Source organism: Arachis hypogaea, chromosome 6 (assembly GCF_003086295.3).
Source record: "Arachis hypogaea cultivar Tifrunner chromosome 6, arahy.Tifrunner.gnm2.J5K5, whole genome shotgun sequence".
Classification (NCBI taxonomy): domain Eukaryota; kingdom Viridiplantae; phylum Streptophyta; class Magnoliopsida; order Fabales; family Fabaceae; genus Arachis; species Arachis hypogaea.
This window is the reverse complement of record NC_092041.1, coordinates 11,352,267-11,373,037: the sequence shown is the minus strand read 5'-3', so window position 1 is coordinate 11,373,037 and position 20,771 is coordinate 11,352,267. Positions and strand designations below refer to the sequence as shown.

General features: G+C 39.0%; 1 protein-coding gene across 2 annotated transcripts; it reads right to left on the bottom strand.

Moving 5' to 3' along the window:
• Positions 1–1,655: 1,655 nt before the first annotated feature.
• On the bottom strand, positions 1,656–4,438 carry LOC112696010 (short integuments 2, mitochondrial). 2 transcript variants are annotated; one of them, XM_025748585.3, is made up of 6 exons: positions 4,068–4,438; positions 3,754–3,973; positions 3,554–3,624; positions 3,017–3,113; positions 2,541–2,758; positions 1,656–1,998 (listed from the first exon to the last, which is right to left on the bottom strand). In XM_025748585.3, the coding sequence occupies exons 1-6, from the start codon at positions 4,341–4,343 to the stop codon at positions 1,759–1,761; spliced, it is 1,122 nt and encodes a 373-aa protein (XP_025604370.1). In that variant the 5' UTR covers positions 4,344–4,438; the 3' UTR covers positions 1,656–1,758. The 2 variants fall into 2 exon arrangements, with proteins under 2 accessions (XP_025604370.1, XP_025604371.1); XM_025748586.3 differs by having other exon boundaries at positions 3,754–3,940; positions 4,068–4,434.
• Between the last annotated feature and the right edge of the window lie 16,333 nt (positions 4,439–20,771).

Sequence of the window (20,771 nt, the reverse complement as noted above, 5' to 3'; positions counted from 1 at the left end):
ACATAACAACTTAAAATTATAATATCAATCTTATCACGTGCATGGCACGGGTGATTAAACTTGTTACTATCCTATTATCAAGTAATAATTCAACCATAAGTATAAATTGTATATCCCAAAATATTAGAGTCTAAAATGGAGTAAAAAATTTGACACGCCAGAGGAAGGGATACACACATTCTTACATTGAAACTAAATGGTGAGAGATTTTATTTTATAGAGGAACTAGATGAGCCCACAAAAAATGAAGCTGTTATTCCACATGTTACGATCATTTTTAATTTTATTAAAGAAAGATAGTAGATTTAGATAAAATTGAAAGAATGTAAATTAGGATTGTTATTTTTTGTTATTTAGTATATAAAATGAGATGTTTAATTATTCTTAATTTGGAATTATGAGTCTGGAATTAGATATGTATAGAACAGTAGTTTATATATATGAAGAGAGGGTGTTGTTTGGGGTTAGCAAAAAAAAAAGATGTCAATGAAGGGTGTTAAGAGAAAATAACTCATTTAATATGAATAGCTTCAGTTATTATGAAAAATAAGACATTTTGTAAATTCATTTGTCACATTTTTTCTTTCAAATGCATTCTCTAGAATTTGAACTCTAGACCTTAGTGGTGGGGAGGGGTGAAATGCCACCTGAACTAAGGCTCTTCGTCCCTTAGTTTGCTACTTATCATTGAAAGTTTATGAGCATTTTAAAAGGTGAAAGTCTTGCTATATTGGTGTCTCAAGTACGGGTATTTATAGACCGTGCTAAGCCAGGTTTAAGTAGACCCAGATTCGGCCCAAAAAAAAAAGTCTATTTTAACCCGACTCAAAGTGATCCAAAAAAACCGGTTAAACCGAAGTCGATTCGATGAAACATTAGTATATACAAATTTATAAATTTTATATATTAAAATAATAAAATTTTATTTTTAAAAAATAAATTTGACAAATGTTATGTCACATTTATATTAAAATAAATTATTTTAAAATAAAAATAATATCGTATAATATAAAAAATATTAATTGAATCATAAAAGTATAATATAACATTACTAATTAACTCAAATATATATTTTTTAGTGTAAAAAGTGATTTTAGATCGGACTAGGTGACCCGAAACAAAACCCGAACCCAACCCCAAAAATAATACCGATTAAAAAAATAAAAACCTGATATGGCTCACACTCCTAGTCTCAAGGGTGAACATTTAGTGTGTTTAGATCTAGGTGGGAATAAACTCTTCTTTATTTTTTAAGTTGTTATTATTTTGTATATTTTTATAATCTTCTAGGCCTTACTTTGTTGTTGATGCAAGATTCTCTGTGTTTAGCTTTAACTAGATTAATTTTGATTGATTATTTTTCCTTAAAGAAAATGCCGAAGGAGATTTTAATTAATTAAAGATTAGTCTTTGTACTTTTCTCCTCTTCTTGAGTCGAGGTTGTAACTCAATAATCGAAAAAAAAATTGTTGCCAACTACTTTACTACTCCAAGTCCCCAAACGAAAATGTAATTAGGTATTTTCATTTAGAATAATATTTCATATCTTCAAATAATTATTTTAAAAGATTAGTTTAATTATAATAGTTATTAAACGAATAAAATGTTGATAGACATAAAAATACAAATCTAAATTATAATCTTGTTAATCAAACTGAAAGGAAATTCAACCTCCAACTATATATTGCAGAAAATTTTAGAATAATAGATTATCAAAACATATGGTACAAATGCGAGAAAGGAAAGGTGGTGGATCTTTCATGATACAGGAACATCATCAAGAATGAAAGGTCCAAGTTTACCAGCTCTAAATAAAGTGAGAAACTTCTTGGATACCATCAACCTTGCTTCTGATGCCTTGTGAGGAATTTTCATTGCTTTCTGCAGTGCTCCAAACTGCAGGTCAATGAGGCCCTCTAAGTCATTCTCATCTTCTACATTGCCGTCGAATTCTGTTAGCGTTGAATACAGTGCACGCTGAACTTCCATTACAAGGTCCTGTGATGGATGGCTCAAGAACAAAAATAGTTCAAAAAGATCCATTTATATATAGCATGGCAGTTAACATTCATATACAGTCCTTGCCATCATCTCACAGGACGAAACACCCAATGTCAAAAATGTATTCCAATAAAACCCTTAATCAGCAGGTGCAATAAAATGCACTTCAATGTCTTTTGCACTTGCAGTAACAAAGGTTTTCTGCTAATTGTTAAAACTCTTGATTGTTTCTCAAATAGGTAGCAGCAACATATAGTTGCACTACAAAATCACTCAAAATATTAATCAATAAAAATACCTCAAAGGATTTAAATCAAATCTCACAATGTAATAATTAACATCATACAGGATTAGATATCATAGTCCAACAGTCAAATCATCAAAAGCACAAGTATTCTCCATTAAATGAGGTTAGAAAAACTTGAGAAGTGTTATGGAATTTGGAATTTATTAACCAAGGATGGAAATTGGAAGCTGAGAGCATCATAGACTGTCATGCACAGAAGAAAAAAAACCAGAGAAATGAAGTCATATCTTACCTCAACATAAATCAAGTGAGATTTATTTGGTAGATTTCTTGTCTTTGGCTTTAGATTTTTCAGACTATAGTCAGGTTTTTCTTCAGCATCATATTCAATACCATCTATTCTCCTATTATTTAGGTGTTTCCAGTGAAGTGGAGTCCCCCGAGTATCCAAAACTGCCAGTAAGTATTGTGCGATACGCTCCTCACCCACCACTGAATCTTTCACAGAACCTATCAATGCAACAACCAAGGTTAGACGAGAAAAGCTAGACTAGCATATGTGCAACGGACACATGTAGTCAAGAAGTAGCGCATGCAGATAAGATCTTACAAAATTGCTGAGAACTTCACAAATTGAGGGACGAAAAGTTCATGGAACAGTTTTATTGGAAATTAAGAAAACAATTCTTTTTTATTTTCTTTACTTTTTTTTTCTTCTGGGGAAAAAAGGATGTTAGGAAATGTAACTTCAATTGCTTGATACATTACCTGCAAGAGCCAGCCTTAACCCTGTCTCTATGTCTGAGATACTTGGAACAAGCACCCCTGGGGTATCTAGGACATATATGCTGGGTTTTTGTGCTATCTGAAACATCAAGTAAGATGCACATTTCATTATGAGAACCATCAACGTATCATAGAAAAAGATGGCAGAGCAATTATAGAAACAAAATATTGGAAGCACTGACTTAATCATATTACAAGAATTAACATGAACCACGGGTACTTCTTTACTACCCTTCTAGCTTTTGTAAACAATATTTCCTTCAAACAATAACGACAAACTTTCAGCATCCGGGACAGACTGGAAATCTAGACTAAACTCAAGTTTGAAGTATACCCACACATAAAAGCAAACTACAAACCATTTCTGAAACAATTGAGATATATACACAACTTGTAAGCTAAAAACCAATAAATAGAGTGACACTAATCACCACAGAAATCCCACATAACGATAAAACTCAGTATTCAAAGTTCATTAAATCAACTCAGAAACAAAGTGGGGAAATTTAAGTACAAGACCTTAAATCCAGCAATATCTTGGGTAACACCAGGTAGTGGACCTACAGCAGCTCGCTTCATCTTCTCCTGCACTATGGAACCAAATCTAAACATCACCAAATGCAAACCCAAACCAACTTTACTCAAAAAAAGAATTCAATTAGCACATGCTATTATTTCCATCACTATAAAATATGTTCCAATTGATCATCATTGATTACCAGGAAAGCGAGACTGCGCAATTTGATGAATGGAGTTAATCAACGCAGATTTTCCAACATTAGGAACACCAACCACCATAACCAGCAGAGTAGGTTCCCTCGAAATGACTTCCTTCAGCTTCAACTCCGCAAGCTCCACAAGCTTCTTCACTGAACTCTTACTATGCGCGTTTATCGGAATACAATCCTGCTTGCACCTCGCAAAATAATCCACCCATTTCTACGCAGAAATTAATCATAATTTTCCATTAATTCACGCATAACTCAATCTACGTTGAAAAGAAAAGAGGAATTGCGAGTTAGTTTTACTTTACGTGCATGATATTAGGGTTGGCGAGGTCTTTCTTGTTGAGAGCGACGACTCGGCGTTTGCCGGAGAGGTAAGGCTGGAGGTCGGAGTTGGCGGAGGAGAGAGGGATGCGGGCGTCGCGGACTTCGATGACGAGGTCGGAGAGTTTGAGGCGGTGGCGTATGGCGCGTGTGGCCGCAGCCATGTGTCCAGGGAACCAGTTAATGGCTCCTCCGCCAGCGTTGAATCCCATGTCTCCTAACCCTAACCCTTTCTTCAGCAGACTTTTCAATCCCGCCATTGTTTCTCTGTGTGGCACCGTTTCGGGTGGTGGCGATGGCGGTGTCTACTTCCACTTCTCTTTTTTTTTTTTTCTGTATACTTCTTTTATTTTTTTTATTATCATTTTTTTTCATAAGACTTATTTTTTGTTGTTGAGTTTTTTTCCATAAGACTAGAAGGCTTTCGTTTTTAACCAAAGAATGAAAGCCCAATGGGCTAGCCTAATGAAGCCCAATGGGCTAGCTCTAACCAAAACCATTACAAGAACTCAGAGAGAAACAAAAATTAGATTATAATCAACTCACACTCGTCTGCTTAAAGACATCTGTGTATCCCTCTTTAGATTAGAAGATTTTGTAGGCAACCAATCAAAAAAATAATATAAACCAAAAAAAAAAAAAATATAATTGTCAACTTCTTAATCACATCACTATTGTAACAATTAGATTATATCAAATTCATGCTCCTTTTAGGAAGCTTGGTTGCCTCAAAACAACATTAAGATCGTATTATTTATCATAATTGTAACTACATAACTATAACCATAACTATGAATACGATATATTTTATATGATATGATGATCACCCTTCACTTAATCACTGTACTAGGTCGCAACTGATTTTATATATCAATCAATCACTAATATATTATGTTAATGTAACTATAATAATATTAACAATCCTATCAAATATCAAATAATAATAACAACGACAACGACTACATTTTCCTTTAAAAATTCATAGACACCCTAGATCTACGTTATTATTTTTTGTAATCTGTCATTTTTATTTGTTATCTTTAGCGATATTTTTTTTTATTTCCAAAGTTAATTCTTGGTTTAAAAGTATTATTTGAAGCGACCCAACATTATTGTCATTAATAGTATTTAATGTTTATTATAATTGCTTTCAAAATTATACTTATACGGTGATAATGTAAGACCCCAAATTTTTATAAATTAAATAATTGACTATTTACAAATTATTGTATTATATTAAGATATAATTTTTAAGAAAATTATTTTGATTAGACAAAATTTATCATTATTATTATTATTATTACTATTATTATTATTATATTATTATTATTATAATATTATCCTAGCTATCATTTAATTTTCCTGAAAACCATTAAGGGAAAAACGAAAAGAAAGACAAGCCACGTTGTGGCTTATGTATATATGTATATATATATGTTCATACCCTGACCCAATGATAAAGGCCCAGGTCCAATTAAAAGGCCTAATTCGAAGGATTAAGCCTAGCTAAGTACCGACTTCCACGTAAGAAGTCGGTATTAACCACGACTTGGTCTGAAGAAGTCGGATGTGAGGTTAGCTGGCAGATAAGTGCTCATTCAAGTGAGTAACCGCCCCTAAAATCTCTCTAACCGCTTCATAAAGCCATATCTTAACCTCCCCAAGATAATGGGGACGGTTAACACCCTAAAGATACGGCACTACTCCAACGGTGGTTATTGGCTCACCACTATAAATACACTGACACCCCTCAGGTATCTCTAAGTCCAATACTCTCTAGACCTGCTTACACTCTTGCTAACTTAGGCATCGGAGTGTCTTTGCAGGTACCACCCCCCATTCACTCGCGAGCACAAGTCGGACGGAGCCTCCCGAGTTGTAGATTCATCTGGAGCCCTCCTCCTTCATACACTTGGGCCACCAAACGCCATCCATCCTATTAATCACCGGTTACCCACTGTAACATTGGCGCCGTTGCCGGGGAACCGCGAGATCATCCATTAATAGCGGACAGATCCCACGAAGAAGGACATGTGGAAACAGATTCTGAACAAGAGAATCTAGACATGGGCAATGACAATGAAGACCTGGCCCTACACCAGGAAGATAACAATCCACACAGAGAGGGTACCTCCGGAGTGAAGAACCCGAAGGTAAATTCCTCTGACGGGCGCGAATCAGAAAAAGGCGGACCATCCCACGTAGCTGAATTAATGGGATTAGTCCACAGTCGCCTGGAACAATTGGAACAGGAGTGGGAGAAACAAAGGGAAACTGAAAGGTACCTTAAAGAGGAAATGGAACGGCGAAAAGAGTTAGAAAGAAAACTCTTACAGCTGGAATCCTCCCTCAAGGGTCACAACTCCCGCAGCGAACAAGAAGATCAACTCTCGGGCGGAGAAGATCCTTTCAGCGAGGACATAATGAGGGCAAAAGTTCCGAGGAACTTCAAAAGCCCTGATATGGACCTCTATGATGGAACTACGGATCCAAAGCACCATCTAAGCAACTTCAAAAGTCGGATGTATCTAGCCGATGCCTCCGACGCTACGAGATGCAAAGCTTTCCCGACCACTTTATCGAAAGCAGCGATGAAGTGGTTCGATAGCCTTCCCCCGAGATCAATCACCAACTTTGAGGACCTCTCAAGGAAGTTTTTGATGAGGTTCTCGATCCAGAAAGACAAGGTAAAACATGCACCGAGCCTCCTGGGAATAAAACATGAGGTCAGAGAGTCTTTACGAGCCTACATGGAAAGGTTCAATAAGGCATGTTTGGAGATCCAAGACCTGCCCACAGAGGCAGTCATAATGGGGCTAGTCAATGGACTCAGAGAAGGCCCCTTCTCACAGTCCATATCCAAAAGGCACCCCGTTTCTCTAAGTGATGTACAAGAAAGGGTTGAAAAGTACATCAACATGGAAGAGAATGCAAAATTAAGGGACCTGAGTTGGCGACCTGGACCCCCTCCTTCATCTAAGGAGAAGGAAAGGGAAGTCAAGAGAAAGGAAGAACTCGGTCTCGAAAGACCCAGGAAGTATCACTCTTATACTCCTCTAAAAACTTCTATAGTGGATGTATACAGAGAGATTTGCCACACTGAAAGGCTGCCACCCCCTAGACCTATTAAAAATAAAAAAGGGGGAAGCCGCAGCGATTATTGCGAGTACCATAAAATATATGGTCACTCCACCAACGACTGTTACGACCTCAAAAATGTGATAGAAAAGCTGGCTAGAGAAGGTCGGCTTGATAGATATCTCATGGAAAGGTCGGACCCCCATGGAAAGAGAAAGCGAGATGATATGGATAGAAGAGATCCCCCGCCGCAAACTCCAGAGAGACATATCCATATGATCTCAGGAGGATTTGCGGGAGGCGGCCTCACTAAATCCTCTCGCAAAAGACATCTCAAAAGAGTCTACCAAGTCGAGGAAGAGACACCCGACTTCCCCACTATCTCGTTCACAAAAGAAGATGGGCAAGGGATAATCCCCGGGCATGATGATCCCGTGGTGATAACTATGATCCTAGCCAATGCCCATCTCCACAGAACCCTAGTAGACCAAGGAAGCTCGGCGGACATCCTATTCAAGCCCGCCTTCGACAAGCTAGGGTTAGACCAAAAAGAGTTGAGAGCCTACCCCGACACCTTATACGGATTAGGGGATACGCCAATAAAGCCACTGGGATTCTTGCCCCTTCACACCACTTTTGGAAGAGGGGAAAGATCAAGGACTCTGAGCATAGACTTCATAGTCATCGATGAAGGGTCAACCTACAATGCCTTAATCGGCAGGACTACCCTTAATCGCCTTGGAGCAGTGGTATCAACTCCCCACCTTTGCATGAAATTCCCAACCCTAGGAGGAATAGCAACGGTGAGGGGAGATCAAAAATTGGCAAGAAAATGCTACAATGAAAGCCTAAATCTGAGAGGAAAAGGCAAAGAAGTCCACACCATAGAGCTCGGCAGCACCAGAGCCAGAGAAGAGCTGCGACCCCAACCAGGAGGAAAAACCGAGGAGATACAAGTAAGTGAGGAGGAAGGAAAAAACACTTACATAGGAGCCAACCTAGGAGAAACCCTAAAACAAAGGTTGGGTGAACTCCTAAGAGCTAATTCCGACCTCTTTGCATGGAAGGCTTCCGACATGCCCGGGATAGATCCCGAGCTTATGTCCCACAGGCTCTCGGTTTACCCAGGGTCCCGACCTATACAACAAAGAAGACGCAAGCTCGGCCCGGAACGAGCCCTAATAGTAGAAGAGCAAGTACAGGCGCTCCTGGAAGCCGGCTTTATTAAAGAGGTCAAATACCCAACATGGCTAGCCAATGTGGTGCTAGTCAAAAAACAGAATGGTAAATGGAGAATGTGCGTCGACTATACCGACTTGAATAAGGCATGTCCTAAAGACCCTTATCCTCTACCAAGTATTGATACCCTGGTGGATTCCAGCTCGGGGTACCAATACTTATCATTCATGGACGCCTACTCGGGATACAACCAAATCCCGATGTATGCACCCGATCAGGAGAAAACATCATTCATCACACCTAGAGCCAACTATTGCTACGTGGTCATGCCATTCGGACTAAAGAATGCAGGAGCCACGTATCAAAGGCTGATGAATAAGGTATTTTCCCCCCATCTAGGGAGTTTGATGGAAGTATACGTCGACGACATGCTAGTAAAGACCAAGGAAGAAGTCGACCTCTTAACCGACCTCTCACAAGTATTTGACACTATAAGGTTGCATGGGATGAGGCTAAACCCTGCAAAGTGTGCCTTCGCGGTCGAGGCAGGGAAATTTCTAGGGTTCATGCTAACACAGAGGGGGATCGAGGCCAATCCCGATAAATGCAGAGCCATCCTAGAAATGAAAAGCCCGACTTGTTTGAGAGAGGTTCAACAGCTCAATGGCCGACTTGCAGCCCTCTCCAGATTTTTGGCAGGATCGGCATTGAAATCCCTTCCACTATTTTCCTTATTAAGGAAAGGATGCCAATTCGAATGGACTCCGGAATGCGAGGAGGCATTCCAAGAGTTCAAAAAATTCTTAAGCCAACCTCCTATCTTAACCCAACCCACACCGAGAGAAGACCTCGTCCTATACCTATCCGTAGCAAACAGGGCAGTCTCATCGGCCCTGATAAGAGAAGACGAGGTCGGACAACACCCAGTCTATTTCATCAGTAAGGTCCTACAAGGCCCTGAACTAAAGTACCACAAACTAGAAAAGTTTGCCTACTCCTTAGTGATAGCCTCACGAAGGCTACGACCTTACTTTCAGGCTCACACAATAAAAGTCCGCACAAACCAACCCATGAAGCAAATCCTCCAAAAGACGGATGTTGCAGGGAGAATGGTTCAATGGGCGATAGAGCTCTCCGAGTTCGATTTGAGATATGAAACTCGGACAGCAATTAAAGCCCAATGCCTCGCCGACTTCGTGGCAGAATATGCAGGAGATCAAGAGGAAAAACCGACTACATGGGAACTCTATGTAGATGGATCCTCCAACAAAACAGGGAGCGGCGCAGGCATAATATTGGTAGATGAAAGAGGAACCCAGATAGAGGTTTCCTTAAAATTTGAATTTCCGGCTTCAAACAACCAGGCAGAATATGAAGCCTTGATCGCCGGATTAAAATTAGCAGAAGAAGTTGGCGCTACAAAGGTGATGATTTACAGTGACTCACAAGTGGTGACCTCCCAAATAAGCGGAGAATATCAGGCAAAGGACCCTAATATGAAGAGGTACTTGGAAAAAACCTTGGAGCACCTCGGGCGCTTTGCAGAAACCGAGGTTAAACACATAACTCGGGATCTAAATAACAGAGCGGATGCCCTATCCAAGTTAGCAAGCACCAAACCAGGAGGAAACAATAGAAGCCTGATCCAAGAAACCCTCCAAGAGCCCTCGGTATCAAAAACAGAAGATAAACAAGAGGTGCTTGAGGTAGTCGGTTTAAACCTCGGATGGATGAATCCCCTAGTCGAATACCTGAAATTCGACATCCTCCCTAAGGAGGAGAAAGAAGCTAAAAAGATCCGAAGGGAAGCACAACATTATACTTTGGTGAGAAATGTCCTTTACAGAAGAGGGATATCAACGCCATTGCTAAAGTGCGTACCGACCTCAAGAACCACCGAGGTGTTGGAGGAGGTATATAGTGGGATCTGCGGAAACCATCTCGGAGCAAGGCCGCTGGCCAGGGAAGTAATCCGAGCAGGATTCTATTGGCCGACCTTGCAGAGAGATGCCACAGACTTTGTGAAAAAATGCCAACCATGTCAGATGCACGCAAATTTCCACGTAGCTCCACCAGAAGAGCTCATCAGTATCACTTCTCCCTGGCCTTTTGCAAAATGGGGAATGGATTTGTTAGGTCCTTTTCCCCAAGCACCAGGACAAGTCAAGTACTTGATCGTGGGAATAGACTACTTCACAAAGTGGATAGAAGCAGAACCATTAGCCACTATCACCGCTCAGAGAAGTCGCAGGTTCCTCTACAAAAACATCATCACAAGGTATGGAATACCTTATTCCATCACTACAGACAATGGAACCCAATTCACCGACGCCACCTTCAGAAGCCTGGTAGCCAGTATGAAAATCAAGCACCAATTCACCTCGGTGGAACACCCACAAGCCAACGGGCAAGCCGAGGCAGCTAACAAGGTCATACTGGCAGGACTAAAGAAGAGACTACAGGAAGCAAAGGGAGCTTGGGCTGAAGAGCTCCCTCAGGTGCTTTGGGCTTATAGGACAACTCCCAAATCCGCCACAGGAGAAACACCCTTCAGATTAGTCTATGGCGTAGAAGCCATGATTCCAATAGAAATCAATGAGCAAAGCCCAAGGGTAATTCTCCATGATGAGGTCGGAAACATACAAGGGCACAAAGAGGAGCTCGACTTGCTCCCCGAAGTCCGAGAAGGTGCCCAAATAAGAGAAGCGGCATTAAAGCAAAGGATGACTACTAGGTACAACAAGAAAGTCATTCGAAGAACATTTGTCACGGATGACCTGGTCCTCATCAGAAACGACATTGGAGTCAACAAATCAGGAGAAGGAAAGCTCGCCGCAAATTGGAAGGGGCCATACAAAATCAAGGAAGTGTTAGGGAAAGGTTATTATAAAGTAACCGACCTGAATGGCACTGAGTTACCAAGGTCGTGGCATGCTTGTAATATGAAAAGGTACTACAGTTAAAAGCGAACTCTACTCCCTGATGTACTCATTTCCCAACTTCATGATTTTTTCCCAAAAAGGGTTTTTTTTGGAGATGGGTTTTTAACGAGGCATCATAGTAGAGGCTAAGGGAAAATAGGCTATCAAGACCCTTAGTAGCAAGAAGGTACCTTCCTAATCAATAAAGATCTTTTTTCATTTACAATATCTCTTATAATATCCTACTTTATTTTTCTAAGTTTTTCTACGAAACGCGCCGACTTAAGCTCGACAAAACGTGAAAATCCCATGAACCGACCTAGATGGTCGTCAGGATAAAACGACGAGGTACAAGTCGGCGTAAAGAGGTTATATGAGTTGATCGTAAGAACTCAGGAACCATCCGACTCTTAAGTTGAGATGAAAATCCGAGTAAAACAAACTCGAAAGAGCTCCGAGTAAAAGAAAACCGAGCTCCGAGTAAAAGAAAAACGCATCACAAAAATAACATAAGTCATGAAAACTCATCAAAAAGCAAAGTTGAGTATAAAGGATACCAAAAAGAGATTGCAAAACCTAGGATCGAAGGTTACGTAAAAAGCCCTCAAGCTAAAGGACTCGAAAAAGAGTTACAAGCCAAGAAAAAGGTTTTCAGAAAAAAGATCAAAAAGGGTTCTTCGAAATATCAAAAACAGAAAAGCATACGCGCGCAAGGTAACTTAAACCCTTATCCAAAAAAGGGCATTCACTTTTGTTTAAAAACCCTTATCCAAAAAAGGGCACATATCAGAATATTTTGTTTACGGCCCTAAAAGGCCAAAGGGAAATTGTTCACACAACCACCAACAATGAATAAGTTTAAAAAAAAAAAAAAAAGAGGGGGGGACTCACAGGCCGAGCCCCCATATAGCCATAAAAAACAAAGTTATCTTTTCAAGGGAGTAGAGGAATCACCACCGCCAGACTCAGGAGGGGCGCCACCAGGACCAGTCGGAGGAACGGAGGAAGAACCCGGAGCATCTTTAGAACGAGGAGGAGACTCAATAATCCTCTGCCCCCGAGTCTTCAGATCCGACTCAGAAACAACCTCAGGAACAGGAGGATCAACGATGGCGCCATCAATAACTACCTTGTCGGGATGTAAAGGAGAAAGGTCCAAGTCGTGAGCGATAACTCTGACTTGTTCCAGGAAAATTCTCCAAGACTCCTCGGCCCTATCAGCAATAGAGTCTTCCAACTCGGCATATGCATTCCGAGAATTCACCAAGTCCTTCCTCACAGCAACAATATCTTGAAATAAACTGTGGTAGCTGTCTTGTGCTGTTTTCCTCAAATTTGCCTCCAAAGTGCATTGAGCCCGCAGCTTACTCTCCTCCTCCTTAAGGTGATCCCTCTCCTTCCTCAATTTATCTCTCTCCTCCTTCAACTCTTTCTCATGTTTTTCATAAATAAGAAGTCTCCCCTCCAACTCCTCAACCTTCGAGGATGCCCCCAAAGAGCTGAGGGGAGTCTTCTAAAAAATGTCCAAAAGTTTGCCACAAACACCCGCCGCCCTAAAACTCTCCTTGGCCAGAGCGGTGAGGTGGTTCCGAACAGAAACATCATCCATGCTTATATAGGGATAGATGTTCTTTCGGACGAATGCAAGAGCATCCGCCTTAACCCCACCATCCAAAGAAGAGCTAGACTCTGAAGTCTTGCGCTTCTTCTTCTCTGGCTCGGAAAGAAGTTGGGCAGAAGGGAGTGGCCGAGATAGAGTTGAAGAAGAAATTATAATAGGCTGAGAGGGAGTACCCACAGTCTTAGGAGGAGGAGGAGGAGGAGAAGGAGAGGCGATTGCTTTGGCACCCCCGGACCTAGCCCGGGACTTCGCTTTAGCCTCCTGGACCCTTTGATAAGCCTCCTGAGCATTCTTCCTTGCCATATCTACAAGAAAAACAACTAACAGTTATAAGTCGGCTAAACATTCAAGTCGGTAGAAACAACTCGGAAATAAGGAATGCATGTACTACCTAATTGAGATTGAACAAAAGTCGGCGTTCCCTGGAGGACTTTCCTGGTATCCAAGTATGGGGCCCTCCCCCACGCTTCTCGGAAAAACCCCACAATAGCCGCCTCCACCTCATCCAGGTCATCTGGACCATACTTTTCACAAGAGGAAGGCGGCAACCAATAAAGGGGGAAGCGAGGGGAGGAATGCTCATCCAGGAAAAAGGGGTGGTGACCCTCTACGGCTTGAACTTTAAAAAAGTAGTTTTTGAAGTCATGAAAAGATTCGTCGAAAAGGGTGAAAATCCTCCGACCTTGTATGGCTCGGAAGGATACCCACTGCTGTTTGTTGTTTAGCCCACTAAAGGGCTTAGTCATATGAAAAAGAAAGAAGAAAATCCTCAAAGAGGTCGGAAAGTCCAGAGCGTGGCTAATAAACTGATAGATCTTCAAAAAACCCCAAGAATTGGGGTAAAGTTGAGTAGGGGCAACTCTACAGTGGTGCAAAACAGATATCTCGAAATTTGAGAAAGGAAGAAAAACACCCAAGCGGGTGATCATACATTCATACATGAAGAAAAAATGAGGGGCCGCCTCATTAACTCTCCCAAAACAGACCCGGTCTTCAGGACCCGGGATTATCAGTTCATATTTTGGCTCATCCTCCTCCGAAGTACAGAGCCTGTGATGAGTACGAAGATGAGTGATAAACTCAGCATCGACCAACGGTTCCTCCCCAAGGACCGTAACATCAACCCACTGAGAAAGAACGTCTACGGAAGCCATTTTTTATATAAAAGTGGCAGAAACCTACAAAAGGGAAAAAGAAAAAGAAAAATCAAAAAACACGGCCCCTAAAGAGGAGAGATACGAAGCTAGAATCTACAGGTCGACCTATCCACTCACAAAACAAAACATGCAAGCATAAGGCATGACATGGAAGAAACAAAACTAACCTTTATCCGAAGAAATGAAGGCTGGAGAGAACGGAAATCTTCACGAGAATGCACCACGAGCAGGGAAAGAAAAAGTTTGAAAGATCGCAGAAACGGAAAAATGAAAGAGAGGAAAAGTATTTATAAACATGCTAAGGGGCATAATGGTAAAAGCGGAGCAGTCATTAATGAGATTGCACCGTTACCAAAGTCCTCGATGCTTCCCTAACGGACACGACGCTTGAATTGACGTAACTGTCAGAAACAAAGGGTCGCGAAAATCACGTCGGTTTCTAAGACCCATGTTTCCTCCAAGCAAGTCGACTACGAACCCGAGTTAAGTACTTGAACCCAAACTTTAAAGAAAATTTGGGCTCAAGTAGGGGCACTGTTCATACCCTGGCCCAATGATAAAGGCCCAGGTCCAATTAAAAGGCCTAATCCGAAGGATTAAGCCTAGCTAAGTACCGACCTCCACGTAAGAAGTCGGTATTAACCACGACTTGGTCTGAAGAAGTCGGATGTGAGGTTAGCTGGCAGATAAGTGCTCATTCAAGTGAGTAACCGCCCCTAAAATCTCTCTAACCGCTTCATAAAGTCATATCTTAACCTCCCCAAGATAATGGGGACGGTTAACACCCTAAAGATACGACACTATACTCCAACGGTGGTTATTGGCTCACCACTATAAATACACTGACACCCCTCAGGTATCTCTAAGTCCAATACTCTCTAGACCTGCTTACACTCTTGCTAACTTAGGCATCGGAGTGTCTTTGCAGGTACCACCCCCCATTCACTCGCGAGCACAAGTCGGACGGAGCCTCCCGAGTTGTAGATTCATCTGGAGCCCTCCTCCTTCATACACTTGGACCACCAAACGCCATCCATCCTATTAATCACCGGTTACCCACTGTAACAATATATATATACATATGAATTGAAATTGAAACTCGGTTACAAGCATATATATATATATATATATATATATATATATATATATATATATTAATTATATTACTTAACCTTATGGAAGTAAGGCCAAACGTGGCATACATGCATATATTAATATATATAATCAAGACACATAATCCATTTCATTCAATCATCAAAACATCTTTATCCCATATTTGTTCCTTTCATCATTGAACTCATAAGAAAAGAAATAAGGAAAGGGAGGGCCGAAGCATGCAAGAAAGAAAACCGTAACCCCATCGAATTTTTGATTTCGATTTGTTGAGATTCGTAACTCCAATAAAAAAATTTAATCCGGTAAAAGTATTTGCATCCTCCTTCTCTACGTATTGGCGTCACTTTTGATCGGTGGAAGTTGACGGTGACGTAGCTCCTCTTTTCTTTGAGTTCGGCCAACTGGAGTTCTAGGAGGCACAGATGATTTCTGAAGCTTTCCTCTTCAGCAGCTCGGTCAGAAAGTTTCTCTGAAGTTTTCGTTGATTTTGATTTCATACGGAGGTAGGGGATTCTATTTTAAAATTAACTGTTTTAAACTATGAATGCCATGGAAGTCCAGTGAGTATTTGTAAATAATTTATGATTGTTTGGAATGACTGAATTTGATGAATATGTATTTGATTTTTCGATTGAAAAGAGGTTGAAAATGGTTCAGTTGGGACCCGAAAAAGGGTGGCTAACCCCGAGTTTTAGAGGAAGTGTTGTCAAAATTTTATAAAATCTGAGGTTTTATTTGAAAAGTTATTTTAAAAGATTTGGTTTTGAATAAATTAAATTATTTAAAATATATTTAGTTAAGAAAAGATTTACTCTATTTTAAAGTTTGATTTATTAAGGAAAATATAATTTTTTAAACCCAATCTTTTAAGAAAAGATTTTGTTTTAAATAAAGATTTGAGCTCGGTTTATTAAGAAAAGGAATCTCTGCCACAGGAGAGCAGAGAACAAGGATTTAAAGAATATATTAATTAGTGAAGTGTCTGCCACAGGAGAGCAGATGTGACATTGTTTGGGCCTTAGTGCCAAATGTAAAGTGGGGACGCCCATACACTGAGAACTGTTTTCCAAATGTACGCTTATTGATTTGGAAAGTCACACTGTATGCGGCCTGGCCGTACGACTTAAAGTCACACTGTATGCGGCCTGGTCGTACGACTTATAAGCACACTGTATGCATCTGGAAAGCCATATCTGGGACTTGTGCCCGGGTAATGTCGAGAGCGGGTAGGCAACCGACACATGAGTTCATGGCCTGCATTAGGAATAGACATGCATCATGTTGTTTGCACATTTGTGTTTGGTTGTGTTTGCTTGTTATATTTTCTCTGTGATTGTGCTGCTTGATTTGTTTGTCTTATTGCAATTTGTTTGTGTGTTGATCTGTTTCTTGTGCTATTAGTTGGTGTATTGAGGTGACTGAGAATTGGGCTTTGTTTTTTAGTTCGAAAAATTAAAAAGGGTAATTAAGTATATGAAGTAAGAGTAAGAAGTATTTCCAAAGGTTTTAAAAGAGAAGAAAATAGTTTTATTAAGTAAAGTTAATTATTTGCATGTTAAATCATTACTTTTACGGCATTCCCATTCCCTACTGAGAACGTGTGGTTTGTTCTCACCCCAAAATCTTCCACCCTTTCAGTGACACAGGTTCGAAGATTCAGTTTGAAGCCGCAGGCGAATATTAACCTTATTTGAGTTAAATTTATGTGTTGAGTTGCTTTCATAGAATTCCCTCGCCCTTGTTATTTAAGATTTTATTTTATCCAGAGGGATAGGTATTGTATTTGAGTTTTATATTGAATTCATTTGTATAGCACTTATTATTATCAATAATTGTGTGATCGTAATTACTACTAAATAATTTTCTGGTATTTTCTTATAAACTGAAATGCGATATCGACCTAAAGGCTCAATAGTAAATTTATAATAAAGGAAATCAGGTCCGTAACACCTTATTTTTGGTACGATCATGACGTGCTAAAAGTTAGGTTGTTACAGATAAAATACTAAATACTAATATATAAAAAATAGTTTGAACTTCTCATATAAGTCTTATATCGAAATAGTATTTTATTGTCATTAATAGTATTTTTTATTTCTTCTATCGAAATAAATAAGTACTTTTTATTAAGAAAAATAAAAAATATTATTCGTGCACCAAAAGTCATCAATGTATTTGTATATAAATATACGTGTAGTTTAATTTATTTTTAATATGTATTTATATTTCAATATGTATTTTATATTTATAGTTGATTTTTGTGATTAATTTTAGTGTTCACGTAGTATAATCGTAAAAAAATAAAGCACTCTATAACTGGTTTTTAATTAAACTAATAAGAAACAAAAGCTTATATTTAGGATTCATCAGCATTTCTTTTTAGGATAATCTTAAAACTTATAATATATGAATATTAGACTATGTTTGTTTATAGGCATAAAACAAACACAAAATAAAAATACAAAAATATAAAATCGTATTTAACAGATAAGATATAGATAGAGACATTATATTCAAAAAATCAGAAACACTAATAAAAAGTAAAATTTATTTTTAATTTTTATTTTTATTAATTTTTTATAATTATTATTATATTTTTTAAATTTATTAAATAAAATAATAATAATAAATTAGACTTCATAATTTATTCTAATTTATCATCAAACAAAATATAAGAATACTAATTTATATATTTCTGTCTATATATCTTATTCTCAATGTTTTGTTTTAAAACTAAATGCAGTCTTAATCCTTATTTGCCAGTAAATCAATATTAAAAAATTCCAAATTCATTCACCAAAATAAAGTATAAATTATAGTTTTATGAAATATATTATATTAATTTTTTCATAATAATATATATAATTATATACACATATTATAAGTTAATTTTTAGTAAATATTATCATTCATTAATTGACAATGTCACTCTTCTATTTAGGGGTGTTCATGGCCCGGCCCGACTCAAAAATCTGGCTCGTCTCAGAACACTTTAGGGGCTAATTTGGTGTGATTTCATCAGGTCTATGGCCGGGTAAGGGTCTCAAAAATAGACCCGGTCATTATTTCGGGTCGGGTCCAGACCATGACTTGGGTCACCCGAAGTCGGCCCGGTGGTCCGGTTGTCATACACAATTAATATTTTGTATTATTAGTGATGGATGATGGTTATTCTTACGTGGAGTTTAAGTATTGTAAACCTTAATATTTTGTATTATTAGTTATTCTAAAACTATAAGTTAATGTTTTATGTTTAAAATGCATAAGATTTTAGACTAATGCATAATATTATGTTATTTGTATTGATTTAAATATTTGGTGTTATTAGATAATATTAGTATTGATTATGGTTATGCTTTAATTTTAGAGAAGAGTTGGTTCTTGTTATATTTTTCTAAGTGAATTTTACCATGTCAAATAATGATTGGAGTCTTAGAAATTTGGATATTTTCATATGCTAGCTTATTAGAAGGTATCAAGGTAATGAAATGTTTTTTTTTTGGTACTTTAAACGGGACATGAAGTCCAAGAAGCAAAAGGGACTACACTGTAACTATGCGGGCTAAAACAACCCCTCTAGTATCATCATCAACAATCATTCTAAGGATACCAAAAGGCAGATCCACAAAATGGTAACCAGGTTCTCTTTTTGTACTTATTTTAGCTAAGCAGTCAGCCACACGGTTTCCTTCCCTGTATGTATGGCTGAATTGGAGTTGCCATTCTCTATTGATAAGGGAATAAATTCTCTTTATTAGACTATTTGGATGATTTTTTGCTTTGTTTTTTTCATCAAGAACTTCTATCACCGTCTTGGAATCCAATTCTACCATAGCCTTTCTGAATCCCAACTCCCACAACGTTTTGAGACCATAATACACTCCCCAAAGCTCCACTTGATATGCTGAACATGTCCCTATATTCCCCATGAAACCTGCAATCCATCGCCCATTCTCGTCTCTCACAACTCCACCACATCCAGCCGGACCAGGGTTCCCTGCTGACGCCCCATCTGAATTCAATTTTACCCATCCTCGTGGAAGCAATTTCCATTTTATGTTCACTTGAAATCTGGTTGGGCCGGTATTCAAGAGGCTTTCTTTTTTGAAGGCTGTGCGAATCTCCTCAACATAGTTAGCTATAAGCTGATGAAGACTTGGGGGTCTGCTCACTGTTGGATTGAACACCTCTGTGTTTCGCCACTTCCAGATCCACCAACATCCCACCATGAAGATATCCATCCAAGGGTCATTTGGTTTGTTACTTAGCTCTGAGGTGAGGTTCCACCTTAGCCAAGTGTTGAAGGGAGCTCTAAAGAAACTTTCAATTTTTGAGGGATGGATTAATCTAGCCCAAACCCGCAATGCTGCTGAACAGTCACGAAGCGCATGTAAAAGGGTTTCTTCCATTTCAACACATCTACGACAATAAGGTATTGTTCCCATAATTCTTTGTCTTCTCTTCGCAGTTAGAAGTTTGTTATGCACGGCGAGCCACATGAAACATTTTATACGTTGGGGTCCTTTCCAGCCCCAAATTATTTTCCATACTGCATCTAGGTCTTCTTCTGTGCTTGTGATGCTTTTGTAGGCTGTTGTAACTGAGAAGTCCCCATCTCTACTCAGGCTACAGAGGATTTTATCTTCTCCAAATTCCTCTGATGGTGGTGGTATCGCTCGAATTTTACTTACAATATGATCAGGGAGGTATGTACTCAGCTTTTGAAAATTCCAATTGCCATTATTTTCAACGTAATCTGCTACAGTTTCTTGTTGTTGACTGTCTTGTAATTGAATAATTGTATGTTGTGAGAGAGATTCTGTTTCCCCCTATAACCACCTATGTGTCCAAAAATTAGTTCTTTTGCCGTTACCAATAGAGTAGGATGAGTTATGTAGCACCCTTTCCCATACTTTTGCCAATTCTTTCCAGAGTTCCGAATCGGCTCTATGTGTTTGAAATTGCTCCACCAAATTCATCCCTCTCCCATACTTACTTATCAAGACTCTGGTCCATAAAGAGTTTGGTTCAGTGAGAATTCTCCAAAGGACTTTCATAATGAAAGCTTCATTCATAATGGTTAACTTTCTGAAACCTATTCCTCCCTTCAGTTGTTCTTTGCATAATAATTCCCAGCTTACCGCATGTATTTTCCTGGTATTCTTTTCTTCTCCCCATATGAATTTTCTCTGAAGTTTCTCAATCTGCTAGCATATACCTTTTGGAATTTTGCTGTGCAACATATCAAAATTCAAAGAAGCGCTCATCAATGATTTAGCTAGGGTTATTCTTCCTGCAAATGACAGACAACTGGCTTTCCATCCCTTCATTTTTCCTTGCACTCTTTCTAATATGTTCTTGAAATTCTCCTTCTTGCTTCTACCATTAGTAAACATCGCCCCCAAATATCTTCCCAAGCAACTTACCTCTTTCTATCCACTACTATTACAAATGATTTCCCTTAATCTATGATCTGTGCTCTTGGAGAAATAGATAGCAATTTTTTCTTTATTAACTTTTAGACCCGATGCTTCACAAAAAGCCTCAAGAGTTGAGTTAATAATTTGTAATTGATCTGTTGATGCCTCCGCAAAGATGAGTAGATTGTTTGCAAAA

Bases quoted from the DNA above. Each gene is read 5' to 3' on its own strand.
- LOC112696010 (XM_025748585.3), bottom strand. From the start codon at position 4,343: ATGGCGGGATTGAAAAGTCTGCTGAAGAAAGGGTTAGGGTTAGGAGAC. The intron at 2,759-3,016 runs GTAATGTATCAA...TTGCATTGATAG, and splicing joins GTTAAGGCTGGCTCTTGCAG to GTTCTGTGAAAGATTCAGTG. The intron at 1,999-2,540 runs GTAAGATATGAC...CATCCATCACAG, and splicing joins CTCACTTGATTTATGTTGAG to GACCTTGTAATGGAAGTTCA.